The sequence below is a fragment of the Haliaeetus leucocephalus genome, unplaced genomic scaffold (assembly GCF_000737465.1).
Source record: "Haliaeetus leucocephalus isolate CR32 unplaced genomic scaffold, Haliaeetus_leucocephalus-4.0 Scaffold636, whole genome shotgun sequence".
Taxonomy (NCBI): domain Eukaryota; kingdom Metazoa; phylum Chordata; class Aves; order Accipitriformes; family Accipitridae; genus Haliaeetus; species Haliaeetus leucocephalus.
The window spans coordinates 6,294,639-6,321,600 of record NW_010973072.1 but is presented as its reverse complement, the minus strand read 5'-3'; the positions used below and the strand labels follow the sequence as shown (position 1 = coordinate 6,321,600).

The 26,962-nt window shown below is 36.1% G+C and overlaps 1 protein-coding gene across 3 annotated transcripts in view; it reads left to right on the top strand.

The window, feature by feature from the left end:
* PDXDC1 (pyridoxal-dependent decarboxylase domain containing 1) overlaps positions 1-26,962 on the top strand; it is a 32,965-nt gene that overhangs the window by 290 nt on the left and 5,713 nt on the right. The window contains exons 2-18 of one of the 3 annotated variants that reach the window (XM_010578496.1): positions 7,236-7,309; positions 7,862-7,927; positions 9,206-9,289; positions 10,201-10,347; positions 13,143-13,332; positions 15,888-15,956; positions 16,493-16,571; positions 17,373-17,457; positions 18,309-18,357; positions 18,466-18,567; positions 18,774-18,899; positions 20,196-20,246; positions 22,060-22,123; positions 23,469-23,557; positions 24,288-24,393; positions 25,516-25,687; positions 26,366-26,484. In XM_010578496.1, coding sequence (XP_010576798.1) covers positions 7,236-7,309; positions 7,862-7,927; positions 9,206-9,289; positions 10,201-10,347; positions 13,143-13,332; positions 15,888-15,956; positions 16,493-16,571; positions 17,373-17,457; positions 18,309-18,357; positions 18,466-18,567; positions 18,774-18,899; positions 20,196-20,246; positions 22,060-22,123; positions 23,469-23,557; positions 24,288-24,393; positions 25,516-25,687; positions 26,366-26,484 — 1,672 coding nt within the window. Of the gene's footprint in view, positions 1-7,235; positions 7,310-7,861; positions 7,928-9,205; positions 9,290-10,200; positions 10,348-13,142; positions 13,333-15,887; positions 15,957-16,492; positions 16,572-17,372; positions 17,458-18,308; positions 18,358-18,465; positions 18,568-18,773; positions 18,900-20,195; positions 20,247-22,059; positions 22,124-23,468; positions 23,558-24,287; positions 24,394-25,515; positions 25,688-26,337; positions 26,485-26,962 lie in introns of those variants that run through there. The other 2 variants (XM_010578497.1, XR_775092.1) reach the window with 2 other exon arrangements.

Below are 26,962 nucleotides of genomic sequence, written 5' to 3'. Positions count from 1 at the left end.
GCCTTTCCCCAGCGCCTCGGCCGCGGCTCCGGCGGGGCTCCCGGCCCGCCTCCGCGGGGGGGGGCTGTTCCTCACGGGCCCGAGTCAACGTCGTCTCACGGAGCCTCGAGTCACCAGTGGAGCCCGCGGGCGGGACCCCCTCCCGCTCCCCAGCCACGGCGCTTGGCGTCCGTCGCCTGTGCGAACGCCGTCTTTCTGTGCCCGGGATCTGTGAAAAGGCTGAATAACTACCAGGAAATGCTTTAGGAGAGGGGGTTTTCGTTTGTGTTCTTAAAAAGAAGATGGAGCTTATTTCCTGGGGATGTTAGCCTTCAGCAGGATAGTAGGGAAAATATTGTTGGACTTTTTTGTCCTATTTTATACTGGAGGTGTTTGCTCTCTTCTGTCCAGTGTACTGTACGAGGCAAATATTGATTCTGTAATACCGTAAGTGAATGACAAAACATATTTTGCTTTTGTCACTGTGAGTCAGTCAGAATCTGGTAGAGTAACCTGGGACCTGCCGCACTTCTGCTGGCTTTCGTGGCACCTGCTGTGCTTCAGAAGACCTGCCCTAGAACTGAGGATGGAATGGCTGCTCAAACATAGCTTATCACCAGCGTTGTATGTCTTTGAGGACAGTATACATTTGAAATAATTTACGTGCTTAACAGATGTTAATGCATCCTCCCCCTTTGCATCATTTACTACATGCAGCATGTTCGGTTTTATGTAATCTTTGGAATTGTCTAGAGAAGTTTGAATGGGATGTGCTCTAGTAAAATGAATAGTAAGGAAATTCAGGAAGTATCTTTCTGGTGTGGTTAACGAGTTGGTAGCAGAGTGGTTTGATATATTACAATCCATATGAGGAATACAGTGTTAAAGAGTATTTGGTAGCCTTTAAAAGCTTAAGTTCTCTACTAGTGCTGGCAAAAGTTACAGTGACTGCTGCTTGTTCTGAAAAGTTTTAATTACTTAAGTAACACTTAGTTGAATATATTCGTTTGAAATATGGTCTTTATCAACTGGACTCAAGCAGAATAATGGTAGAGTATGCAGTTATTTAAAGAAAGCACACTAGTACAGGGCAAGTGTCTGTCCTGTAGTACTAACAAAGTCCTTATAAACTTTGTTGGACTACGTCATCATAAGAAGCAATAGATATACTGTGTAAGAATTAAATACCTAAATTTCTTAACAGAATAAAAGTCCATGTTTTTGTTATTTGTATTCTTGATGTAAGGAGCAGTCTATAATGGTGAGGGCCCTGTAAAAACTTAGATGTCTGATTTTTCAATATATGCAAATAGATGTATATAAAGAGTTATCATTTGTTTTACTTCCTCTCTTGTTTATCATGGCTTTTTTCCACATGTATGGTAAAAGCTGTAGTCCTCTGTATAATAACATGTCACCATACAATTATTGTCTTCTAGCCACTTAGCAGTTAGTGCCCTCCTGAAATAGACTTTGGTTAAGATTGTTGTAAACCTGTACAATCTGCCCTTTATCTAGTCTTGAGCATGATATATAAGAAGCCCTCTTCCTAAATGAATTTGAAATTCATCCAAGTTGGGATATGTTTATCCTCAGGGAACTTGTGTCCACTTATCTCATGCTTATTTAAGCATTATCATAACACATCTGAGACTGTCTTTTATTTGAACCATGGATTCTCTCCTCCTTATGTATTTATACATGTAGCTTCTTGGGGTGTCAGTGATAAGTACTTTTAAACTTGTATTAAAATTCATCAAAATTTTGTATTTTTCATAACAAAGGCAGCGTTTTGGTAGAATTACCTAATCATCTGTAATGGATGGTGACATTAAATGACTACAGTCACTAGGTTCTTGCAAATGGAAAAAAGATTTTTTTTAGCAGATGAGAAACTTCCTGAGAATTGAAAACATTGCTCAATAGGATTGCGAGGAAAATCATAGAATCTGACACACAGGTGTGTACACCAACAATCTCAGAGTTTGATTTTGCAAATGATTTTTTTTTTATCAGACAAATGTTTGGGGTTTTTTAATGTATTAAAATTGTGTGTTATAAGTTGTGTAATTAGAATGAATTGTATCTGAAATCAAGAAATCTTTTTGGGTGTAAACTTCAAATTTGAGTTCTTCTGGAAGCCTGTGCTAAATTTCAGAAATTAGGCTAAAAGATCTATGATTTCCCCAGCCCCTCCATTTATAATTTGATAGAAGTGACCTAAACTTCTTGCTGTCTCTACAGAAGTGTTTTCCCTAAACACAAAAAACCTGTTTTGGTTTCTTGCTCAGCCTGTGACTTTTGTCTTCTTTTACTGTGTTAATGACCACAACATCCTGGTAACTTTAGGGAAAACCAGTGACAGCAGACCTACATGCAAATCCTGCTGCATGTCAGGGAAGTCATAAAGATTAAAAAAGCAAATACCTATAAGCAGAACCCTTGTGGTGATACAGTGCCATTTTCATTCAAGCCTAACAGTCATGAAATAGCTGCTTTTTTTATTTGTTATCTAAAACTTCTTTTAGCCTGGAGAATAAACACAGTATTCTTTTGGCTGAAGAATATTGATATTGTTTAAGATTAAGATTAATTTACTGTTGAGAATGGTTTTTGATGGTAAAACTTTCTTCTAGGCAAATATAATAATGTATTGGGAAAATGAGGCATACTTCTCATGAAATATGTAATGAGCTACACCTGTGAGTTTCTTTGACACACAATAATTTATGTTGGCTGTTTAAAAATCATCCCTTTCTTACATTAGGAGTACAGCCTATGGAAGTGCAAAATCAAGGTAGTAAAACATTGGTATATGAAGCAGCATTCTCCTTTTTGAATTTGTAATTAATGTTCAGTCTTTTCACAACTGGAGAATGGCCCCTTATCCTTCCCCAGTTTGCAAGTGACCCAAAGGTTTGACATATTGTGTGTAAAACTGGAAACAGTTTACAGTTCAAAGTGCTTAAAAAAAAAATAGTAACAGATTAGGTACAAAATAGGGAAGTAAACGTAAATCAAACCTATGGCAAGTTAACCTTAGTGAATTGGATTAACACATTTTGAAGGCAACAATGATAGAAGTCAAAGTACATAGTGAATGTCAGGGTCTTTGAAGGGTTTAAGGAGTCAGGAGGTGTCAGGGTGCTGAATGGGCACCTTGAAGGAAGAAGCCGTGGCCGGTGCCTCCTTAGAGCTTGAAAAGACACTGCATGTCTTGTAACTCCTCTGGTCAAAGGATCACCTAACTCTGATCCGCGTCAGATCCTGTGATACCAGGGGAAGGACTGAGTGCAGAAACTAAGGCTAATACAGTATTTAATGCAGCCTTTTTAACCCCCTCAAAAAGTGCGTTGTCCTGTGGTTGAGGAGGTAGTATTCAAGAACTCATCCACCAGTCTTTTTAAAAACAGTTCAAGAACATGAAAAAAGTATTCTATTACTGATTTGATTTTGTACACACTTGCTCTCATTTACAGACAAAACTAAAGCAGTGTGCTACTTTGTTACAGCATGTCATCAAAGCGTGTTCAGAAACCTTTCTTAACCGAGTGGTTCATTGCTGCAACTTTGCCACACCTATTATTCTTAAAATTCTACTTATTTAAGAAATTTAAGTTGCTGCTTAAAATAAGTAGATAGTCTTCTGCTTCCCACCTCCATGCCCTTACTAATGTGAGCAGAGGAGGAAGCATATATAAAATTCAGTACACAGCAGTAAAAGGTTTTCTTTTGCTTCACATAATTCAGAAGAGAAAATAAGTTGCTGCATATCCACTTAGCAATTGGAAAAAAACAGAAGGGATTCATTCTCCAATTAAACCCACATCAGAATTCAAAGACTTTCTGGATTTCATAGCATTTTATGAAGCTTAGTGTAACTTCTTAGGACTTTTAAAACTGTATTTTATGTATTTATTCTGCCAGTTTATTGGCAGAAGTGTTTCATGCATGTGTAATTACTAGTAAGTGAGACAGGATGAGTCACAAGGTAAGCATGTGCAGGTTTTAACATCTCATGTAATTCCACCAGGTGAATTTTGTGTTAGTAACAAAAAAAGCAGCTCAGAGCTCTTTTTGTAATGCCTCTACATCTTGTGTCCTCATCTATGATAGATCTGTTTGAATATTTGCATGTGATGCTGAGGAAGGTTCAAACAAATAGCTGCCTTCCAAGCACTGATCATGTTTTACAGCAATCTGAATTAAAGTATGGGAGAGAGTCACAGTCAGTAAATTATGTCTAGTTAACCACTCTGTTAAAGGCTCCCAGGAGCAATGCTGATTTTATTATTTTTTTTTTTTTAAAGTAAGTTTTCTTTTCAGAGTTTCTTCAGTGAGGTGCAACTCTGGAAACCACTGGAAATGTATGGAAATATTGCCAGTGATCATAGTTAAATTTTTCTTCTAGCTATGTATATTGTATTCTGAGTATCAAATGCTTGCAGTGTATGTATATTTTTTTGATCTCTGTGATGAGGTCTTGATCTTTTTGTATTTGTACTGCTTTTTCACTCAGTGCTTAATTAAGTTGTGGCCCTCATAGCCAGTGAATGTTGTAGAATCCAGAAGTGTAAAAAAAAAAAATTTATTGCTAAATGCTGGGAGTCCTTGTGGGAAAATATTACTGAATACTTCCACTGTTCTTTTGTTCTTCCCCCAAACATTTGTTACTGGCTACTTCTAAAGCAACAGAATACAGAGAGCTATCATTCTTGGTTTGATCCAGTATGACCATGCTTGGCTACTGATTCTTTCAGCCACCTACCACTTGCTATAATATGAGTTAAATCTCAATATTTTGGTAAAAATAGTCTTTGAACATATGGTAACTCTCAACTTAATTTTTTTTTCTTTTCTTGTTCAGTCCTCTGGATAAAAATAGTGTAAAATCCTCATGTAAATTAATCCCACTACCTTCTGTGATTGAATTTGCTTTTGTGTCTGCATCTGCATGAGCAAACGTATTTGCCTGTGTTGCACATGTGCAACAGTTGCATGCATGCGTTTCCATCAGCAGTGATGGAAGGTGTGTGCAAGCCTTTAGGAGTACCGTTTGTCAAATACTGTAGCAGACAAGGTGTTATATCCCTGCAGTGTGGATAGTGTAACTTTAATATTTAAACTTGTTTTGGATTTTTTTTTTTTTAACAACCACCCCCCACCTCCAGCATTACTCCAACGTTAGCAGCAGTCTAGAGGGTTAACTACTGTAGGTTTTGGTATGTGGGCCTATCTTTTGAAGATGTGTTGATGTTGAATTTATGGAGGTTCTGCTTACAGTACATTTGGGAAGCAGAGGAAGGGAGAAGAGACTCTGTAACAGGGTCACCTGAGTGAGTATCTTAGGGTTTTTTGCTGTCTAATGTGATGGGTCTTGTCAGTGGTGTTACCTTCTACCTTCATATTGGGGTATATTTATTTTTCAAATACAGTTTAGTATTGATCACTATAGGTAAATCAGACTCTGCCAGATGATACCTTTCACATTCTCTGGAAGCTTCTAGATGGCATCTAATCCTTAAATGGATAAATGTTCCTGTCCAGATCTCTTGTGTCAGTGTCACAAGCTTCTGACAGGCTTCTTGGCTTAAAGTTCGTAAAAGAGATTCCCTCAAAGCAAAAGCAGTTCTTTGGAAAATACTACTTACTTGGCTTTGAACTTGTCACTGGTTCACGGGGAATAAGTTCAATGATTTTTAAAGCTCTTCCATCCTGACAGGCACTTTAACAAGTGTCTGTTGTTACCTGGTTTCAGCAGTGAAATCGGAATTTTTGACCTGTTTTGTGTAGTTAGAGGGTTACAACTGCTGGAAGATGAGCCTCTTCTGCATGTCAGTCTTTCTTAAGCTGCCTGCTGCAGGTCAGTTTTACTCTTTTGTCTAGTTAAAGGGCATCTCTCCAGTAAGTTAAGATTAAAAATTCATTTAAAGGTACCACAAATAGGAAAAAAAAGATTTACAAGAGTATTTGGATTAGGCATTTTCTCATGTGTTTTGAAACCTACCATTGTAAAAGTTTGACAGGGAAACCTGAATGGGGAAATGGCAGGGAAGACTGCCATTTTATTTCTGCCTTTGCTAGAACAGTCTTGAACGGTATCTTCTTGTGTTTCCTAGGTAAGAAATGTTGGCTTTTTTAACCTCTTCTGGGAATTATTATTTGAACATGTTTGAATACCCCTTAGTTGAACTGCAAGTTTAATACCTCTTAGTTGAACTGGCAATCTAAAAAAAAAATAAACAACTGTGAATTTATGCAAATTTCCCCTGAATTTGCATAAAAATGCTCAATGACTAAAGCCTGCATTCATCAAATTTTTCAGTGTTTAGCTTCCCAAACAACTTATTTTCTAGAAGGTAACTTTCTTGTAAGAATAGTGTTGTACTTATCCACTGATCGCTCTCTCATTTGGTGGTGGGTTGTTTGGGGGGGGGTGTTATGTTGGTTTTTGATGGTTGTTTTTTTTCCCTCTGTTACTATTATGGCCGAGGGGCTAGTTGTTTTTTTTTTAATTGAGAGTCTGTACACCATGAGAGTTGACTGTCGAGTCAACTTAACTGAGGATATGGTAATGGGTTTTTTGGTGGAGAAACATGAGTTCTCAGGTGAAGTAAAAGGATAATTTCTAAATGAGATTTGCCACTGAAAGACTTGTGATTGTATTTTCTGTTTCCCATACTCTGTAGAAAGATTAGGGTGTCCCTAAACAGGTTTTTTGATTTTGGGTTTTTTTTGTTTGTTTGTTTTTCTTCAATTTTGGATAGGACTGCATGTGAATTTTTACATTTAAGGGAATAGTTGAAGTTTTATTGCTGATGTAGAGTGGTTATGAAAAAGAAAAACATCATTCAGTTGGGCTAAAGTGGCACATACTTAATTTTTTAGCTAAAGCATTATAATGAGCACTTACTTGAACACCTTGCGTTTCTCAAATCCTTCTTGCCTTCTGATGCTCTTTCTTTTATTATTCATCAGAAAAAGTTATTACTTTCCTCGTAGAGAAAAAAATTGGATCTATCAATCCACATCACAATTGAGTTTTCTTTGGGTTATTTTAGGTTAGTAGTATGTTCTCATTTCGTCTATTTTGAGTTCAGGATATTCAACATATTGTTATTTTTAAATGACTACACACAGACTAATTAAAAGAATCTGTCTGATGCATGAATTTGTATTGAGGATGTTGTGGGGACAGTAGTAAGATAAATGTTTTTTGGTCTTTTCTTAAAAGTTGTTATCTTTTTCCCTGAAAGATGGTTGACCCTACTCTAGCAGAAATGGGAAAGAATCTGAATGAAGCAATGAAGATGCTAGAAGACAATCAAAGGTATGTGCAAAGGATAACAACTACAAAAACAATAGCTGTTTGTGCTAAGGGGAGGATTATTAATGTTGCTGTCATTAAGCAGGAAAGAACTAATTTTCATAGTAGTTTAAGTCCATATTGTCTTTCTGAAGCTTACACCTGTACAAATCACCATTGTTTCTCAAATGATGGGATTTTTAAAATGAATGTACATATTTTTATGCATATTCTGTAATATTCAGAGCAAGTCCAGCAAGTCTGTTTTTTCAGAGATGTTAGATTTTTTTTTTTCTTATTGCTGTGCAAGTAACTTTTAGTTCCTATATATATGAGACTCTTCTGTAAGTTTGACATTTTCTGTTAAAGGACTAAAACCCCAAAACTTAGGAGCTCTTTAATTCAGTCTGAGCTAAACTTTTGTGTTGGTCTCATCTGATTTACTTATGAAAATGTTGTCAGTTACATAGATTGCAAACATGTCAGTATGTATTTCTGCAAGTCAAAGTCAACTACATATTTGATGTTATAAAACATAAACTAAATACATAGTTTATTCTTGTGTCTCTAACTTAGAAAAGCAGAGGAAGAAAATGAAAAGAAGTATGCACGGAAGGATATTCCTGGACCACTCCAAGGCAGGTAGGTGATAACTAGATAATGCTCTTTACTTTTCAGAATCTGTAAAATACATGTAACATGTTTGTTTTCCAAGCAACTTCTGTATTAATGCAAACATGAACATTTATCAACCTTTTCCATACTCATGTAGGGGCAGGGGGAGGGGGGGGAGATTATCCTCATACCAACTACTTCCGTACTCACATATGTAAAAGAAAAAAAAGATTACTTGTCCTGGGTAACTGAAATTTTGAACTGTTGGAATTTAATCAAGTATTGGTGCCTACAGCTGTGATTGAGACTTAAAGTAAATATAAACTTGTGCTATAGAATAAAGATTCATTAAAACACCCAGATGGAAAAAAAAAAACCAAACTGAGACTGATAAGGAGAAAACCTGAGAAAAAAACCCAAAACCAAAAACCACAAAACAAAACCAAAACACCGTCCCCCCACCTTTTTAGCACAGCTGTCTTAAAAAATTATATGGTGCTCTTGTGCATAAGGCAGGTAAGGTCATTGTACCTGAAAACTAAGAGTTAAATTGGTTGTAACCTCTTTGGAAGATGATCCTGCAGGAGCCCAAACTAGCACTTCAGAAAGTATTGCAAAATCTATTTAAGTCTTTTGTGTACATAAACTAAACTTGGTTTTGAGTGGAGACACTGAATTAGCTTTTTTAAGAATAAAAAGCAATTTCAACTGTCAGACTGTAAGTTCTTATGCTACTGTAAATTTTAGTTGGAATTATGCAAATAAAGTGTTGTGGATCTTTTCCAGTTTTACCATGTTAGAGTGCATCATGTCAGAAGTCTAATGTAGCTTTTGTTTGCCAGAAACTAATATTTGTAGGTGGTAGTTTAACAGATGTGCTGCGTTTGTGAGACGAAGCTCGATCATGTGAAGAGAAATTTGGATCCTTGGCTATAACCTTCCTTTGCTATGTAGCAATAAGCAATTAAATGTTGTCAAGTCAAACTTTTCAGTCCAAATTTTCAGATTTCAGTAGATTTGTTTTTATGTGGGTTTGAGTTCATACTTATTGAAGTGTCCTACTATAATTAAGTAGGGTTTTGAATTAATTAATTCAGCAACGTTGTCTTCATTATTTGTTTTTCTGAGAGCAAGGAACCATTTTTGTTGCTATACTCAGCATTCTGTAAAAGTGCAGTGTTGTCTTCATGTCTTACCATGCAGTGTCCCAGATGGCCTCTTTGTTGGATGCTGGTACTTACTTTTTTTTTTTTTTTTTTTTTTTTTTTTTGTATGACTCTTGTTTTCCCCGCCTTGGTATGCCAGTGGCCAGGATATGGTGAGCATACTTCAGTTAGTTCAGAACCTAATGCATGGAGAGGAGGAAGAGGAAACTTCACAGGCCTACCGGTAAAGCCAATATGAATTATTGTATGTGGAAGATATCTGATTTTGTTATATTCTGATTATTATAGAACTTATACATTTAAGTGTTTTAAAGTGTAAAGATAACTGTGCAACCGTGTAACTTTTTAAAGGAAACTTACATTATACAGTGAACCAGAATAATGCATTAGGGTTGGCTTTCTTAAAATTTTAAAGCTTTCATTTCTAATTACTAAATTGAATTATACATGGGAATTGTTTCTGATGTGACAGCTCATTTTGTTTTCTACTTTCTGAAGGTTGTTTTAAGTCTGAAAGTCTTATAGAACTTTGAATACCGATATTTTTACCATCTCTCCCTGTAGATTTTAAAGGAAAAAAAGAGAAAATAAAATTTGTTTCCATTTTTCTGTAAAATGGAAATAATGCTAACTAATCTGCAGAAGATTATTGAAAACTAACATCTGAAAAACAACTTGGAGATTAAAAAACCAACCAACCAAAAAAACCCCAACAAACCAAAAAACCCCCAACAAACTAATGAATGCTATACCTCTAAAGATATTAATAATAAGCCTTTTGAGTTTCCTCTGCATGAGGAGAGAAAGGTATGTGTTTAACACACTTTAAAGTCCCAGTGCAGATAAGGTGCTTCGTTCCAACTCATGCAATTTAATTGGCTAAAAAAGATGCTGAGGTGTTACTGTAAGCAGCTAGGCCAAGTGAAGTGCAAGTGCTTTTGTCTGCACTGGCTTTTTAGTATGTAATACTCAATGACAGGAAGGTGACTGTGGTATACTGTACTCCACTCTGCTAAATAGTTAAAATTGCATGTCACAAATTCTGCCACTCTACAGTAAAAACACGCAAACCTAAAATTACTGTAATGTTCATGACTTTTATTTAGTTGGCAGTTACTCTGTTTTGGCTTGCAGACTTCAAAATGTTGGTGAACAGGGTCACATGGCTCTACTGGGACATAGTTTGGCTGCTTATATATCAGTGCTAGACAGGGAAAGACTGAGAAAACTTACAACAAGGATCCTTTCTGATACTACTCTCTGGCTCTGCAGGCTTTTCAGGTGAGTCACTGCGAATAACTTATGTATGAATTGGTAGTGATAACTGTTTAAAAATGTGTGGCTGGACTGAAGATGTCAGCAAAAGAAGCCACTGCCACAAACTTACAAATATTCTTTGAAAGGTCTGAAACACAACACATAATTAAAAAAAAAAAAGACTGCATTTTGAATGGCAGGAACTTATTAGTAACATGGTTGCCATAAAAATCCTTTTATAACAGTTATATGGTGGAGGTAAGGACCAAAGTACAGTTGCAGACATACGGCTGGTCAAACATTTAACTAAATTCTTCTTTCTTGAGCCATATGCTATGTTGCTGACACTTGGGGTACTTCCTGTTTTTAAAATATGTTTTCATTGCTCTTCCTGGATCTAGTTTATTTTTCCAGGTATGGTAGGTGACACTAATGAAATTTACACTACAGTGAAATATTTCATAAATGCCTGTTTCATCATGTACCATAGATATCTTAAACTGTTCTAGGAGAGAAGAAGAATGGAGATCAGCTGGGGGGAGGTGTCGGAGTGGGGAGATTGACTGATGAGAAATTCCTTCCTTTCTTCCTGAAGCAAAAAAACCAAACTGCTTTTTCCCTTTCATGATACTGTATCTTTCATAAAATGTTGCCAGTGCTACTGAGATTTATTTACTTATTTATCTATTTATTTGTTTTAGCGCAGTGCAAGATGAAATGGTAAAAATATAACTGAAGTTAACCCTAATTTAGTTGTTAGAATTACAAAGGATTTTTCTTACATTGATGGGCTCACCTCTATCAGAATTATTTTATAAATTCAGTGATTATTTTTATCTGTCTTTGACTTAAAGATCTTGAAACCTTGTGCAATGATGATATTTGAGAAGTTGCAGATAATCCACTATTTTGACAAATGTATGTGTATATAGAGAGGGTGTCAGTGATGTTTCTAAATGGCATGGCTAACAAAAAGAAATATTTCTGTTTTGAATCAAATATTCAGTAACATTGTGATTTTGTGATTAATGCTGGGTATCTATTGAACTGTGGTCCCCAAACTTTTTTGACCCATAGGCAACAGCATTGAACAAATACTGTGCTGTGAACTGCTTCATGCTTCTTGACATTTTATGTGGCTATGAGCAACACTAGAGGAATTTCCCTTTGCCTGTGTTAGATCACAGAACTGTTGTGTAAAGGTGAAGTAAATGTTTGCATGTGGGTCATTCTGGAGTTTAACTCTGGAATACTTAGCAGTATTTGTGCATCAGATAGTCTGTGATAACCTAAGATGTTTCAGGGCCTGTATGTAAATTTGTTGATAAATGCCACTCTTAAATTGTGCAAGGCACTGACTTACATGTTCGTCCTGGTTTCTGCTGGGATAGAGTTAATTTTCTTCTTAGTAGCTGGTACAGTGTGTTTTGGATTTAGTGTGAGAATAATGTTGATAACACACTAATGTTTTAGTTGTTGATAAGTAGTGCTTATCCTAAGTTAAGGATTTTTTGGTTTCCCATGCTCTGCCAGCAAGCAGGTGTTCAAGAAGCTGGGAGGGACCGTAGCCAGGACAGCTGACCTGAACTAGCTAAAGGGATATTCCATATCATAGAACGTCATGTACAGTATATAGATGGGGGGGGAGAGTTGGCCAGGAGGGGCAGATCACTGCTCAGGCATCCATCAGAGGGGAGTGAGCAGTTGCATTGTGCATCACTTGTCTTTTCTTGGGTTTCATCTCTTTTTAAAAAATTATATTCATTATTGTTATTATTATTATTATAATATTTCATTTTACTTCAGTTATCGAATAGTTCTTTTCTCAATCCATGAGTTACTTTTTGTTTTTTGATTCTCTTCCCTGTCCCATTGGGAGGGGGGGAGTGAGCAAGCGGCTGTGTGGTGTCTAGTTACTGGCTGGGGTTAAACCACAACAGTGTTGCACAAAAATGCTAAAAGAAAAATCTAGCTTGCAAGTTGTTTAATAAATTGACAACACCCATACCTTATCTCTTCTTTGGTTAATTTGTGCCCGTTTCTTGACTATAAATGTTAATACGCTGATCTGAGTTTGATTCTTAAACAGGTTAAAAATGGTGGGGGAGAAGCAGACACACACCCCTGCAAGCCCCAAGGAAATATGCCTAATAAATCAGATTGAAGGCAAAATAGCCATAAAATCATTAAAATATTCCTGGGGAAAAATATACTTAATTTATGTAACTCATGTATTTAAAACATCTGGAAAACTGTCTTGCTGTGTGCTGAATAGATTGAAAATAAGACCACAATTTAGTACAAACTCTAAAATACAAATGACATCAGTAATTTTGGGTATTAGAAAATACCTTGATTTGTGATTTCATAATAAAGTTTGCAAGTTTCTGCCCATTCACCTTCATGTGTCTCATTCCAATTTTACTAACTTAACTTAAAGAATGTCAGGTTGCAGTCTCTTTAAAATTAGGGTCCAGAATTTACGTGTATATTAAAACCAGATGAAGCCTTTCATGTGTTTCACACTGCTCTTAGTAAGCAGGGTTTTGAACTCTGTAAAGGCAATCCTTAGGAACCCAGATGTTTTTTCTTTCTTACTTTATGTCTGAGTCTAAATGAAAATGTATATTAGGCTTCCCTCATTGTTAATCTCAGCCTATCTCATCAAGTTTCCTTCTACTCTACTTTATCCTGGGAAAATAGAAGGGTTTTTTTATCCATCTTCTTTGTCCTCTTGAGCTCCTTTACTGTCAGTGTTATTTTAGTCACTAAACTGACTATTGGTTTTGTTGGTCATGTTTACTCGGCTTTTCTTGCAGATATGAAAATGGATCAGCATATTATCATGAAGATGATCGTGAAGGTCTCCTAAAAATCTGTCGACTTGTTATTCACACACGCTATGAAGATTATACAATAGAAGGATTTAACGTGCTATATACTAAGCAGCCTGTCATATACATTAGTTCTGCAGCTAGAACAGGCTTGGGCCAAGCTCTCTGCAATCAGGTAAAGTGAATCAGTTGGGGTTTTAGCTGCAAGTAGAACCTACCTGGCTTCATATTGCCTACTTGAAATTTAGATTTTAGAAATATATTCAGACTTTTCCTGCAGGAGACTGGTACTTGCAGTACAGTCTGGTACAGTACTGGCAGCAGTCTTGTAAATTGGTTTGGACCAATGGAAGTTTTCCTTTAGATCCATGTGTCTGCCTCGAACTTCCACTGTTAGAAGTGAAGCTTCTTTGAGATTTTTTCCAATGCTACTGTATTGACTGAATAAATGTATCCCCAAGCAAGCTGAGCAGGCTGTCTCTGCAGCTTTCCTGTTCCTTCCACACATTTACTTGATCAGTGTTCTTCATGAGCAGATTCCCTTCATCCTTGTCTCTTCTTTGCCTTTCTATGGACATAGTAGATTTTTATAGTTTATAAAATTATATATGTTTCTAAGACTTAGGATGATGTGTCTGCCTGTTGAAACACAGCATGAAAAGGGGCGTTTTGAAGAATGAGGACTGAGCTTTGGCCTCAAAAACACTGATTTTAGGAAAAGCATAACTTTGATTTTGAAAACTTACTTATTTTTCCTCATGGAAGAAACAATAGCAATGTGACTAAACAGCAGCACAACAGGGGGTGGGAGGGGAAGGGAGTCTAAGGTGAAACCATACTTTGATGCCAGCCAAACCTCAGAAACCAAACTTTGATGCCAGCCAAATATCTGCAAGCTAGTAATACAAAAATGTTATACAGTATGTTGGTATTGCGTTAATAATTGTGATTTACAACATAATTATAAAACATAGGCAAAGGAAGCAAAGTCCATACTGGGGGTGACCTCAGTAGCTGTAGTGGACCATATGTTTAAAGTCAAACCATTTGTCTGGAAAAAAATACTTTCAGGTTGCATTTACAGTCTGTGTTTTGCAGCAGTGATAGAGTGGGAGGAAGAGAAATTGTCTGAATATTTCCACTGAAAGGATCTTACATGCTAACTCTTTTTTTTTTTTTTTAAACAAGTGATTGTTTCTAGATTGCATTACGCTTTACATAAGCTGTTGGTCATGGTGAAAAGGACCCGAGCCCAAACATACTGGATTTCCAAACACTGATTTATTGTAAAATTTGGTTGAATGATGCCCCTTTACTCTTATTTTCAATAAACATTATTTTTTTTAAGAGGAAAACAGTTGAGGGAGAAGTAGGCTGTGCTGATCCCATTTCAAAAAGTATTTTTTGGAAAAGCAAGACTACCCCGACAACCCAGGGCTTTAAAGAAACCCCGTTTTTCCTAATTATGTTGTAAAACTTATTGGTTTTGCCAAGTATTTATTTGCATGAATGTTTGTAGACTTAAATAAGCTAATTGAGGCCGTATGCAGACATTACTACTGCATAGTGCACTAGTGATATTTTTCAAACTTAACATGCACTGAAATGAAGAGTCAAGTTCATAGGGCCTTTGTTTTTCAAGTCTTGGGAGAAGGCAGGCAGAGGTACTACCAATAGATTAAAAATGTAGACTGCAGAGAAACAAAAATGGTATCATAGATGGAACTTGTTGTGGCCAAAATTACTTGGGAAGTAGGTGGTAAGAGTCCACTGGAGTAAGCTGGTGTCTTTGGTAAGCCAAGTGTTGCATGTAGTTACTGACCAGAACTTCTTGATACAAGAAATAGTGCTAAGAATCAGTATTTTGGGACCCTTTTGCTTCCGAGTACAGAGTAGATCCTGGTATTAACAGTGGTGCCTTATCTTTTGTTTATACGGTAACCTGTCCACATTAGGTGATCACTGAACTTAGAACTGATAGCATTTTATCTTAGATTTTGAGAAGTAGTGTATATTGTAGAGCAGACAGTTGGAACTGAGTAATCAGATGTTAATTCAATTTCTGTTAAATGAAAGGGTAAAAAAAAAAAAACAGTCTGTAACTGTAGTTCTCTTAATTTGCTGAATCTTCTGTTCAGTGATGAGTATGATCAACTACATTTCACTTGTCTAGTGATCTTCCAAGGTAAAGATCAAAATGTAAGAGACCTTGATTCCCCAGCTCCCCCTATGTTAGTGATGCAAAAGTTATCTGGAATTTGCCTCCGTATCAAAGGAAGAACTTCACTTACCAGCATGAATAGTCAGCTGAACTGTATGATCAAGTAGGCAGATTGTGCTCTACTCAGTAGTAAAGTGACTGTGAACTTCCAGTGGAATGTGGCCCATGCACAAAGCACACGTTTTCTTATAGGATGTATTAATTGCAGGCATGGCCAAGAAAAAGAGGATTGAGTTTCGGCTGTTGTACAGGGCACGAGTATTTCATTAGAAAAATGGAATGCAGTTGACGTGCTAACCAAAAGTTGATTGTTGTTTTTTTCCAATTTCTCCTGTGTTTTCTTTTCTCTGCTATTAATTTGATTCTAAGTTTTAGCAGGAAACTTACTTTTTAACGTAATATCCAGCTTTTTATTGTCATGTTTACTATTTTTTGTCACTCTGTATATTTCTGTGAACACTTGAAATGAGTATGTCTCAGTTGTTGAAATTCCATCATTTTCATTGCAGCTAGGGTTACCCCTTTCTTGCATGTGCCGTGTGCCTTGTAACACTATGTTTGGATCTCAACACCAAATGGTAAGTTTGTCTTCCTTAAGAACTCTTGTGGTGGGTGTTTTGTTTTTTTTTGGTTTTTTTTTTTGGAAAGCCTCGTTAAATGAATGTCAAGTATGTTGTTAGGAAAAGCTTATTGATGTACTTACTTTTTCAACCTCTAAGTCTTCTGTGTTGTAGCTGCGCAAATCATAGATTGAAATCCTCTAAAAAGCCAGCAGCTTGTATCTTGGTCTTGTCAATTGCAAGATATTTTTAATAGCATCTAGTAAGGTGCTTTTTAGTTCCAAGATTTCTAGAATACATGTAGTCATGCGTACATTTACAAACTACATGATGTATGTGTGCTGTGTTTTTCACAAATGTGTTATCTGACCTCCAAGTTATTTTACCTTTGAGAAGAAGAAACTGCAAGCCACAGAGACATTAAGAATGTCTTCCAGAACTTCAGAATGCTGTCCATTTTCACTCTTAATGCATTTTTCCAGTTCAGCAGAAACAATTTTGTATTGTTTGACAAACATATTTATAAATACATATCTTGTTCTTATTGGTAACAGGATGTTGCTTTGTTGGACAGAGTGATTAAAGATGATGTTGAGTCTGGAAAACTGCCTTTGTTGCTTGTGGCCAATGCTGGTAAGTGCTGTGGACAAACAATAACAAAAAAAGCATGCTATTTCATGAATATATATAAAATCCAAAATAAAAAGATACTTTGTTAAACAGCTTAGTGATTGTATGTCAGGAAATATCAGGAAGTATCTTTATGACCACACAATAATTATCTGTCCAGAGGGAGTTCTAACTGATTTGAAGTTGAATTGTACTGCTACGGTTTTGCTTATGTCAGTTGATGGATTAATATGACTAGAACTTATTTTAGTGAGTGCAAATCTCTTGTTGAAAATCAGTTTCGCATTAACACTTCAGAATTTTTTGATGGGTGTGCCATCAACTTTAGCTTTCAAAACTATATTTTTTTCTTCTAGTTAATTAAAAAGAACTGCTTATGAGCAAAGTTTGTTTTAAGTACAAATGAATGAGGTGACTGTTACTTGCTTTGGACTTGGAAAAATATCTGAGATGTTAATTTTGGTTTAGTTTCCTTTAGTTGAGGTCATACATTGAATGTATTAAAAAGTCTGCATTTCTTATCTGAGGCTGCTGAGTCTTTTATTGCCTAGGATGTCTAATTTTCTAAGTATTTTTAACATATTGACAAACAAAACAAGTATCTCTATTTTTTTTTGTTTAGAATTCCAGTTACTCATAAGTCATGATGAACCAGATATGAATATTGTGTAGTGGGCTCTTTTTAAATACCTTCTTTCCTGCTCTTGTGTGACTTCTTTGACAACAGTACAAGAGGTCCTCTTATGTAGAGTCCTAATTTGCGTGCTTATCCTTTGTCATTGCCTTTTTTCCTTTTCAACAAAGGGACACCAGGTGCTGGGCACACAGATAAACTTGGCCGACTGAAGGAACTTTGTGAGCAGTATAATATGTGGCTCCATGTAGAAGGGTACGAAACTCGAAATTTATTTCAGTATAACGGTATCCATTAACTAATGGACAGCACATAATTTTACAGCTAACCAGAGAGTCATAGGACCATCTTTATTTTTGTCATATTAAGCATTTTATATGGTTATAATTTTGTCACTGTATGACATATGAATTGTTTTACATATGCAGGAATAATTAACTGGAGTGGTTATTTCAGCATAGGTTAGTCGTTACTTTTACTCAGATGGTAATCTTATCTGCCCTTGCTTTGAAGAGCTTGGAGCATAAATAAAAAGACCTTATAGAACAAGTCAGGGGAGACATTATACAGTGAGAATTGAGAATGAGGAAGGAGAATGAACTGAGCGTGGAAGAGATGACACTTTAATGAAGGTTGTCAAGACGACTGCTGCAAGTAAAATGTGCAACATAACTGGGAGGAGGATTAAACCAAGAGGAAAAGAAATTGCAAGAACTTAGACAATGTTAATGAAGACTCCAGTGCTCTAAGACTAATTTTTTTGAGCCTGGAGTAGAAACTTTTTTTCTCCTGATACTTCATTGTATAGTGTTATATTTGCATGCTATTTATTTCTGATCCCAGATTGATGCTGAATTATGGGTAAGACTTTGGGGAATGATTTCCCCAAAGGTTGGACTGAAACATTTTTAGATTAAAATGGATTTTTACTTTTGGGTTTTCAATCTTGGAAGACCATGTAGCAACATCTACTGCATTGTTAATAAAAAATATAAGAACAAAAATTACTTCCCTTTACGCATCACCATGAAATATTTAAACTGAAAATTAAAATGTTATCTCTTAATAAATATTTGGTATGTGCTAAAACCACTTTCTTTTTCTAGTGTGAATTTGGCAACTTTGGCTTTGGGTTATGTCTCCTCTTCTGTACTGGTATGTTTTACTACATCTAGAAACTTTAATAATGTGCTCTAGATTTTAAGGTCAAGATCTAATAAAAATATATATGGCTTATATTCTGCTTATTGTAATAAACTTCAGGCTGCTACAAAATGTGACAGCATGACTCTTACTCTGGGTTCCTGGCTGGGTCTTCCGGCTGTACCTGCAGTGACACTCTACAGACATGAGGATCCATCTTTGGTATGTCCAGCTTCTCAGGCATTGTTCTTAAGATCTTGAAACTTTAATTTTGATCATGGTATAGTGACTTGTTCTTAATAAGCATCTAAATTATAATTTGCAAAAGCTCCCCTATTTAAGCTGTGACATACTCCATAAGCTGGCAAAAATGGAATAATTGAAGAGAGGTTAATAGTGGTTTGTTTATTGTTTATTTTCCTCTTTAGTCCTTAGCAGCTGGGCTGACATCGAGTCAGCCTGTAGAGAAGCTCCGTGCCCTGCCACTGTGGCTCTCCTTGCAGTACCTGGGCCATGATGGGATTGTGGAGAGGATAAAGCATGCCTCACAACTAGTAAGCAACAGCTTGTTGGCACATTGTTTATGGATACTTTGCTTCTTTGAGTATGGGTTGGAGACTGTTCTTAAGAATCCTCACCATCTAATTTAACGGTTTGAGTCTCCAAGCAGAAACAAAGTTCAGATAGCAACAACAGTACAAGCAATATCCAGATGGCTATCAGAGAACACTATTATACTTAGGACTTTTTTTATAATAGCTGTTAATATATCTTTTTTGACTGTTGTGATGCACTGTAGAAGAATCAACGAAAAGTACTGTAGTTGTTGACAGTATAGCATATTGGTTTGTATTGTGTTACAAATTACGAAAGCAGAGTAGAGTGTTTGGGAGAGGGATGTGCTTTTACTATTAGATGGTATATTTTATTAGGCTTTTTTAATGAGAAATACTTAATCTTTGTCCTTTCTAAACAGTGAAGTAACATAATCACTTCCTTTATTTTGTCACTTCTCTATTTTAACTATTTTGCTTGAAAACTGTTCAGACAAAGACTTTCTTATTTTCCTACTCTACTTGGCATCATATTGTTTTAAGTGATAGTAAGTTATAAATGCCTGACAAAAAGGACTTCAAAAGATTTCTTCAGAAACAGTGGCAAGTGCACTATTTTTGCAGTTGAGTCCTTAGCCTAGTAAAAATTAAGGTCCAATATAATGTGTTAGTTTAAAAATGCAGTGTTTGTATGCAAAACATTTTTCCTTAAAGGTACAGCACTTAGAAAAAATTCGAAGAAGGGCAAAAGGGAAATGGAAATTTTCTGTAATGGTTAGTGAAGAAGCTATTGGCACGACAGACCTGAAAGAGTGACAAAGTATCATTAGTCATTAAGATTTTGTGGCATCTAAGATTGATCTTAGCTTTTATAATAGTCTATTAATAGTCTTAAACCACAATGTAAGAATGTCTTTTCTAATGAAAATAATTTAGAAAGCCATCATAACCACTTCCTATGGTAGCTTTGAGAAAATTAACTGTTCTGCTACACACTGTGCTTCAGTTAGTCAATGGATTTGTAGTATCTCTGGAACTTTGTCGATAAATACACCAAGACTTTATTTTAATGAAAATAGCTTTGTAGTCAGTGTTTTACTAAAAATAGAAAAAAATTTTTCCATTGCATTCTAAATTTACAAGAAAGAACTGGATGAATCTCTGACACAGCGTAGGGGTTTGTTCAGAAATAGAAATTATAGTAGTGAATATTTAATATTTTTCAGAATAGTTTTCAACTTCTAAAACTGTGTGTTTGTCTCTTCCTTTTGTTTCCCTTCTGCTGTGGTGTTTTAGAGTCAAAGGTTGCTGGAAAACTTGAAAAACCTGGATTTCATTAAAACTTCGGTACAGTCTACATTTAATACTTCGGTTGTATAGCTTAATCTTTGCTTATTAAATGATAAGAATAACTTTGATTTAAAAAAATATTTAAAAATATTACTTAAATCATAGTCATTGTTTTGAAGATGCTTGGTATCTTTCTAATTAAGTTCTGGTATTCAATGAAATTGTGTGGCTTGCTTGTGTGTGACCTCCAGATTGTGTTTGTTCCATTGCTCTGTACTCATGCACTCAGTGGAGCTGACAGAACAACATCCAGAAATTGTTTCCAGAGGTTGTCTTAATTCCATTTAAAATGTGGATTTGTTCAGTAATACATTTATGAAACCAGTTTCCGTAAGCCTCTCTAATAGATTCTGGCTGCATCTCACACTGCTGTTGAGATGATACTGTGAACCCTGTGAAATTGTACACAAAAATTATCCCAGCTTTGGTTTTTACACAAGAAATAGTTTTAGAAATTACATCTAATGTATTCATTCCAAATTCAGTTTCTGTGAAATGTCCTGTTCAATAGGGTTTGGTGGTTTTACTCCTCCCCCCCGCCTTGTAATTGGCACTCAATGTATAGAAAATATATTCAGCTTAGTTTTCTGGGGCAATAGATAATTTATGGATCACTGAGTGACAACAACCATTTATGTAAAAACTGTTTTTCAAAGAGTATTAGTGGCTGTCCTGGTTTCAGCTGGGATAGAGTTAACTGTCTTCCCAGTAGCTGGTACAGTGCTATGTTTTGAGTTCGGTATGTGAAGAATGTTGATAACACTGATGTTTTCAGTTCTTGCTAAGTAGTGTTTAGACTATAGTCAAGGATTTTTCAGCTTCTCATGCCCAGCCAGCGAGAAAGCTGGAGGGGCACAAGAAGTTGGCACAGGACACAGCCAGGGCAGCTGACCCAAACTGGCCAACGGGGTATTTCATACCATGGGATGTCAAGTCTAGTATAGGAACTGGGGGGAGTGGGGGCGGGGAATCGCCGCTTGGGGACTGGCTGGGTGTCAATCGGTGGGTGGTGAGCAATTGCCCTGCGCATCATTTGTACATTCCAATCCTTTTATTATTACTGTTGTCATTTTATTAGTGTTATCATTATCATTATTAATTTTTTCTTTTCTGTTCTATTAAACCGTTGTTATCTCAACCCACGAGTTTTACTTCTCTTCCCAATTTTCTCCCCCATCCCACTGGGTGGAGGGGGAGTGAGTGAGCAACTGCATGGCGCTTAGTTGCTGGCTGGGGTTAAACCATGACAGTGGCCTTGGGAGTTCAAGTTGGTGTAGCACTTCCCCCTTCTACTTAAATAAATCTTCCATTTTTAGGATTGTGAAACGTAGCCTCAGATTGCTTCCAGAAGTTGCCCAGTCCGTTTCTCCTATCCATAAAGCAGGATCATTTATAATCTTGTTATTCCTGCTGGAACTTTCTTGATGTTCTCCAATGATTCTGGGGCAATTTCCAAGAGATTTTTTTTTTTATGTTAATATTTGAAAATACTTAAAGCTAAATGAACTGTTTAGTACAATATATTTGCTAATGAATATGCTTAGGTGTCTTGTTTTATAGTGCCCAATTTTTAATTATGCATACTCTAAATCAATACAATTCTGCTTTAACTGAATAATGATTTACTTTCCTGAGTTTACAGATATGTTTACTTGCACTCCTGGAGTTAAATTGTAATACTGAGATAGTGTGAATGTTGTTTTGATGGCAGTAACAAAATAATCTGCTTTGCTCAGCAGTCTAGGGAATTATACACAGTGTTAAATTTTTAAAAAATACGTGAAAATATATCTAATTTTTTTTTTTTAAGGTTGAAGATGAACTGAGTTCACCAGTGGTGGTTTTCAAGTTCTTCCGGGAATATTCAAATAGAGGTATGCGATTTATTTAAAAACAAACCCAAGAAACCCTCTTTATAGTTTTTTTAAGCTACTAATTCGTAAAATTAATTTGGTGAGGTTAATGTTACGTAGTGCAATTCTCTTGTGTAACATGCTTTTAAAAAGGTTGTGAATGCTGGTCATAATCTAGTGATAGAATCCATACATGTGATAGCTTCTTTTTTTAGACAGACTGCAGTGTTTTAAATTTTCATAACAAGTCATTTTCTGCCTTCCTGAGTGAGGAGAGATTTGCATATGATTTTGATCGTGAGAGCAGATGATGGAAGTCTCATAAGCTGCGAGCTGTGTTTGAGTGTATTGATGGAGGAGCATCTTCCTTGGTTTTGTTCAGGCTTCCTGTTCCTTTTAAACTTTTAGTGGCTAGTTGCAAGAACCATGTTTCTCTGTTTTGCTTATTACACTTGCTGTTGCAATAGTTTTAAAAATAGCAGAACACGTTAGGAACAGCTCTGGAAATACTGTTGTGGGTACACAGTAGCCATGCCACATGTGGCTCTGAGCAGAACGTCCTTACTTAGGTGTACTCTCCAAGAAAGAGGATTTTTGTTCTCAGCTACAACAGAGGATGTTGTGCTGTTCGTGTGTGCACACTCAGAGGGTGGGGACATGTCCAGCTGGGATGAGGCAAAAGACTTCTAGAAAACTTCGTAGTGTTGTTATGAGTGTTAATTTTAATTTTCTGTGAATTTTTTGTGTTGGGCATGGAGGAGGATTGTTTTTGGTTTTAATCTAATTAGTGGTTGCACTCACAAAGTAAACCTATTCATCCAGGTCTAGTGACTTGGTGGATGCATTTATTTGAAAAGCTTTGCTAGGGAGAAGTCACCCACCTGATTTATAAGGATTTAAGATGTTTGGCCATTTCTGCATGTTTTGTGTGTATAATGGACTCTTTAAATACTTAGTATTATTTTAGTGTGGTTTAAAACAAAAAGTAATCATTAAAACTTAATTAAAAAAGTAGCCGAATGCATCAAATTAAATATTGCAGCCTGCTGTGACAGGATTTTGCTTTGTGAAAACATAGTTTTTATTTCCATTGGGGCATTTGAACCTCAAAACTGAGAGAAGTATTTTATTGGTTGTTTTTAAAACTAGTATATTCAACTCTCTGTTTTACTTCTAGTATTTGTCATGTTCAACACACCTTTAAAAAAAAAAAATCCTTGCTAGTCTGCTTGAGGTCCAGTACATCATGTAGATGTGTTACATTACCTAGGAAATGTAATTGTCTTTTATCTAAATTTTAGGTTGCCTTTTGTTTAATTAAGTAAATAAAAATCCACTTCTGTGATTCTTATATCTTTGGATTCAGATCAAACCTCACATGCTGCACAGGCCTCAACTATTCAGCACCCCATAATAAGCAACGAAAGATACATTTATGACACTTTCAATCAGTGGGTAAGAATGGATGCTTTTTCTCTTTAGGAAAAAAGAAGTGATAGGGGAATGTTTCCAGGGGTTCATCAGTAATTATAAGACCTTTGGTAGACTAGTCTGGTAGTTATTATTGATCTCGTATCCTCTGCAAAACTAGTGGGCGCTTTGGATTTAAAAGATGAATTTGCTCTGAAGCAAAGTTGCTTTCATGTTTCTGATTATTTTACATGTGTAATTACTACTGAAATTATTACTGCATCTTAAGCTGTTCGTAGTGGATTTTTTTCTTTGGTCTTGTGGGAATACATGAAAACTTTAGAACTCTTTTTAATCAGCTAGATACTTCATTGATGATGTCTGTGTATTCATGAATAACCAGTCTTTCTTTTCCAGATCTTAAGAGAATTAATTCTAGAAACATGTGCTTTCAGAGAGCTGAGCACATAACTGTTTTGGATCAATTGTGTAGTAATTATGGCATCCTTAATGACAGTGACAATTTTGCAGAAACTTCTGACTTGTAACACTTGTAGCTTACCCTGAATTTTCATTATTTTAAGTATATGTCCAACTTTGTCGTATCACCAGCAAGCTGAAGCATTTTGTCATAAGAAGTGATTTTGAGAAATACAGAAAATGGTGTTTAGTGTGTGGTTCCCCTTAACGGTGGGAAGAGTCTAGCCTGAGTCAGCGACTGCAGGAGGTCACGCTCTGTGTGTTTTTTTTTTTTAACTGCGCCTTATCCCTTCAGCTAGGAGAGCAGCTGGCACAGCTGGTCCCTGCCAGTGGAGTTGATGTGGTAGAACTGGAAGATGAAGGCACGTGTGTGCGTTTTAGCCCACTAATGACTTCTGCAGGTAACATTCACTTAATTTAGCCACTTGTAAAAACTGAGACTTGCTATAGAATTGTACAACAATCTCCTGGTGTAAAAGCAGATATACTCAAGAAACTCTTTAGTATATTCTATGGTGAGGATTTTCTTACAAACAAAACAAAACTATCTCGGCTTTATCATTCTGCTGCGCCATGGCAATGGGTGCATTAGTGGTAGCTCAGCTGTTGTGGGTGACATTGCCTCACCACCTCTGCAGAGAAAGACTTTTACTGATTATTTCTTAAATTCACCAGGAAAAACAAGGGGAGAAGCTCTTTGTTTCTAACAGTTATAAACAAAATATGAAGGATAAATCATCCCTACCTTTTCTCCTCTCGGTTGCTCAACCCAAGATGCTTTACCTTTCTACAGAGGTGTTGCAACACTGAAATGGTGCTTGTGTTCAAAATATTGCTACTTAACTAGAAGAATTGTTTACTAAACCTCGAGGTTTTTCTATAATTACTGATGGGGGGGTTGGGCATAAAAATCTGTGTTTTGGAAAGTGTCTTAAATTTCATGTTTAAGCCAGCACCGTATATGTACTTTGTTTAGACTTGGCAGATGCACAGAGCAACCTGCAGGGGCTCGGGGTGATGCATGGTATCTCCTTTTAGATTGTGTGGGAAGAGTGGCTTAGGCTATCAAAACACCTGATGCTGACATGAGAGGATCCTGGTGTATGCAGAAAAGTAGATTTTAGAATAAAATTACTTGATGATGCTGTGATGTTTTGTTTGTTTTGTTTTAAACCAGCATGGAAGCTAATTCATGATCTGTTAGGCTATGGGAAGAGGCATTTTTCTGCTGCTAGCTACTGATGTAATGAAAATGGGTATTGTCCTCATTAATTTGTAACATCAGAAAATCCTTTTTATTGATCTTACTTTTTATGAAATCCTTAGCTCTCTCCACTTTGGTGTATCAGTGGATAGATAACTGAAGGATAAACACTGTTTTATATAGATCAAGATATTTCAATACTGTCTGTAAATTGTATTTATGATTGACTTACGGAGTGGCTTCTTTACAGATTACTTAATTCAGACATCTATTTGATGTCTGTTCACTTTTATCACATACTAACACATCAGTTCTTTAGTTTTAGGAACTGAAATACAAGATGTTGATCAGTTAGTAGACTGCTTGAAAATGAAGATACCAGTATTGACAAGTACACTGCAACTGAGAGAGGAATTTGAGCAAGAAGTGAGAAGAACAGTAGGCCTGTTGTATGTTGAAGATCTTAGTTGGCCAGGATTAGGTGTTGTAAGGTAAATTTTTCAATATTTTCTTCATTATATATTTGGACAGGCTGTGCGTTAACAGAAAGGAATATGTGGTCTTTTCAGTGGTGATATGAATGTATTGTTTACTGATTATTATCTGGCTTTGCACTCAGTTGAAGCTTTTGAGTGCTTTTTAAAAAAATTACCCTTTTAATGCTGTTTACTTTGATTATTTTTTTTAAAGAAAAGCCGAAGAGCTGTTTTAACAAAATTAGGGTAATGGTTTTAATATTGGAGGCAGTGTGTGGATCTGTTAGATGGATATGTAATATACAAGTGCATCTTACTGTATTTAGCCAAGCATAACTTACTTTTTTATCTATCATGGGATTCACTTATATACTGAATACCATGTCAAAAAACCTTTCAATTGTCTGTTCTGATCTTCTGATACAGTCTTCTGGGAAGGATTCTGCATAGTCAAAATAGTTGAAATATGATCAGTATATTACCTAGAAATGTGTTGTGTTCAGTGAAGTTTGCAGCACAAGCTCGCCCCACCCCAAAATCTCTGATTACAAATGCCAATAAATGTGTTGATCTCAGCTATAATGTTCTGAGATTTTTGGTTCATAAAATAGAGAAGTTTGTAGAAACATGCTAAATGTGTCTATATTTTCATACGTACTGTAAAGTGAAATTATCTTCTGGCTTGGTTTGAAGATACAACTATCACAGTGATGGGAAGAATGATGACAAACAAGAAAAAGAACTAGAAAAAATCAATACAGAACTTCTGAAAAAATTAAATGAGCTGGAGTCGGATCTCACTTTTTCTTTGGGTAACTGCACTATTTAAAAAAACTTCTGTTCAAGCTAATAGTCATTTTACTGGCTGTGTTATAATGGTTCAGTAGGTCATTTGTACATAGGTCGTTATAATGCAAAATTACACTGCTGTGTATATGGTTATTGTAGAAACAACATCTGGAACTTTGTTTCCTCCTCACCCCTGCTTCAGTGGGTAAATGTTCAGCAGGGTGAGCAAGGCGCACTGTTCTCAGAAATACCTGTGAAAATGGACTTCTGAGCAACTAGACCAAAAAGTGCTTCCTTGTCAGAAAGAATAAAAGCTGCAGTGTTCCTCTTTGTAAATTGAGCCTTCTCAGTTAGTGCTGTATTTAATGAAAAGCAGATCTCATTCAAAACCCACTGACGAGTTCACTGCTTTCTGTGGCTAGATTAAAAGCTTCAGATGACTTTAATGATAATTAGCAGCACTTTCCTATTTACATAGTGCCACATTATAGCTGAAATAAT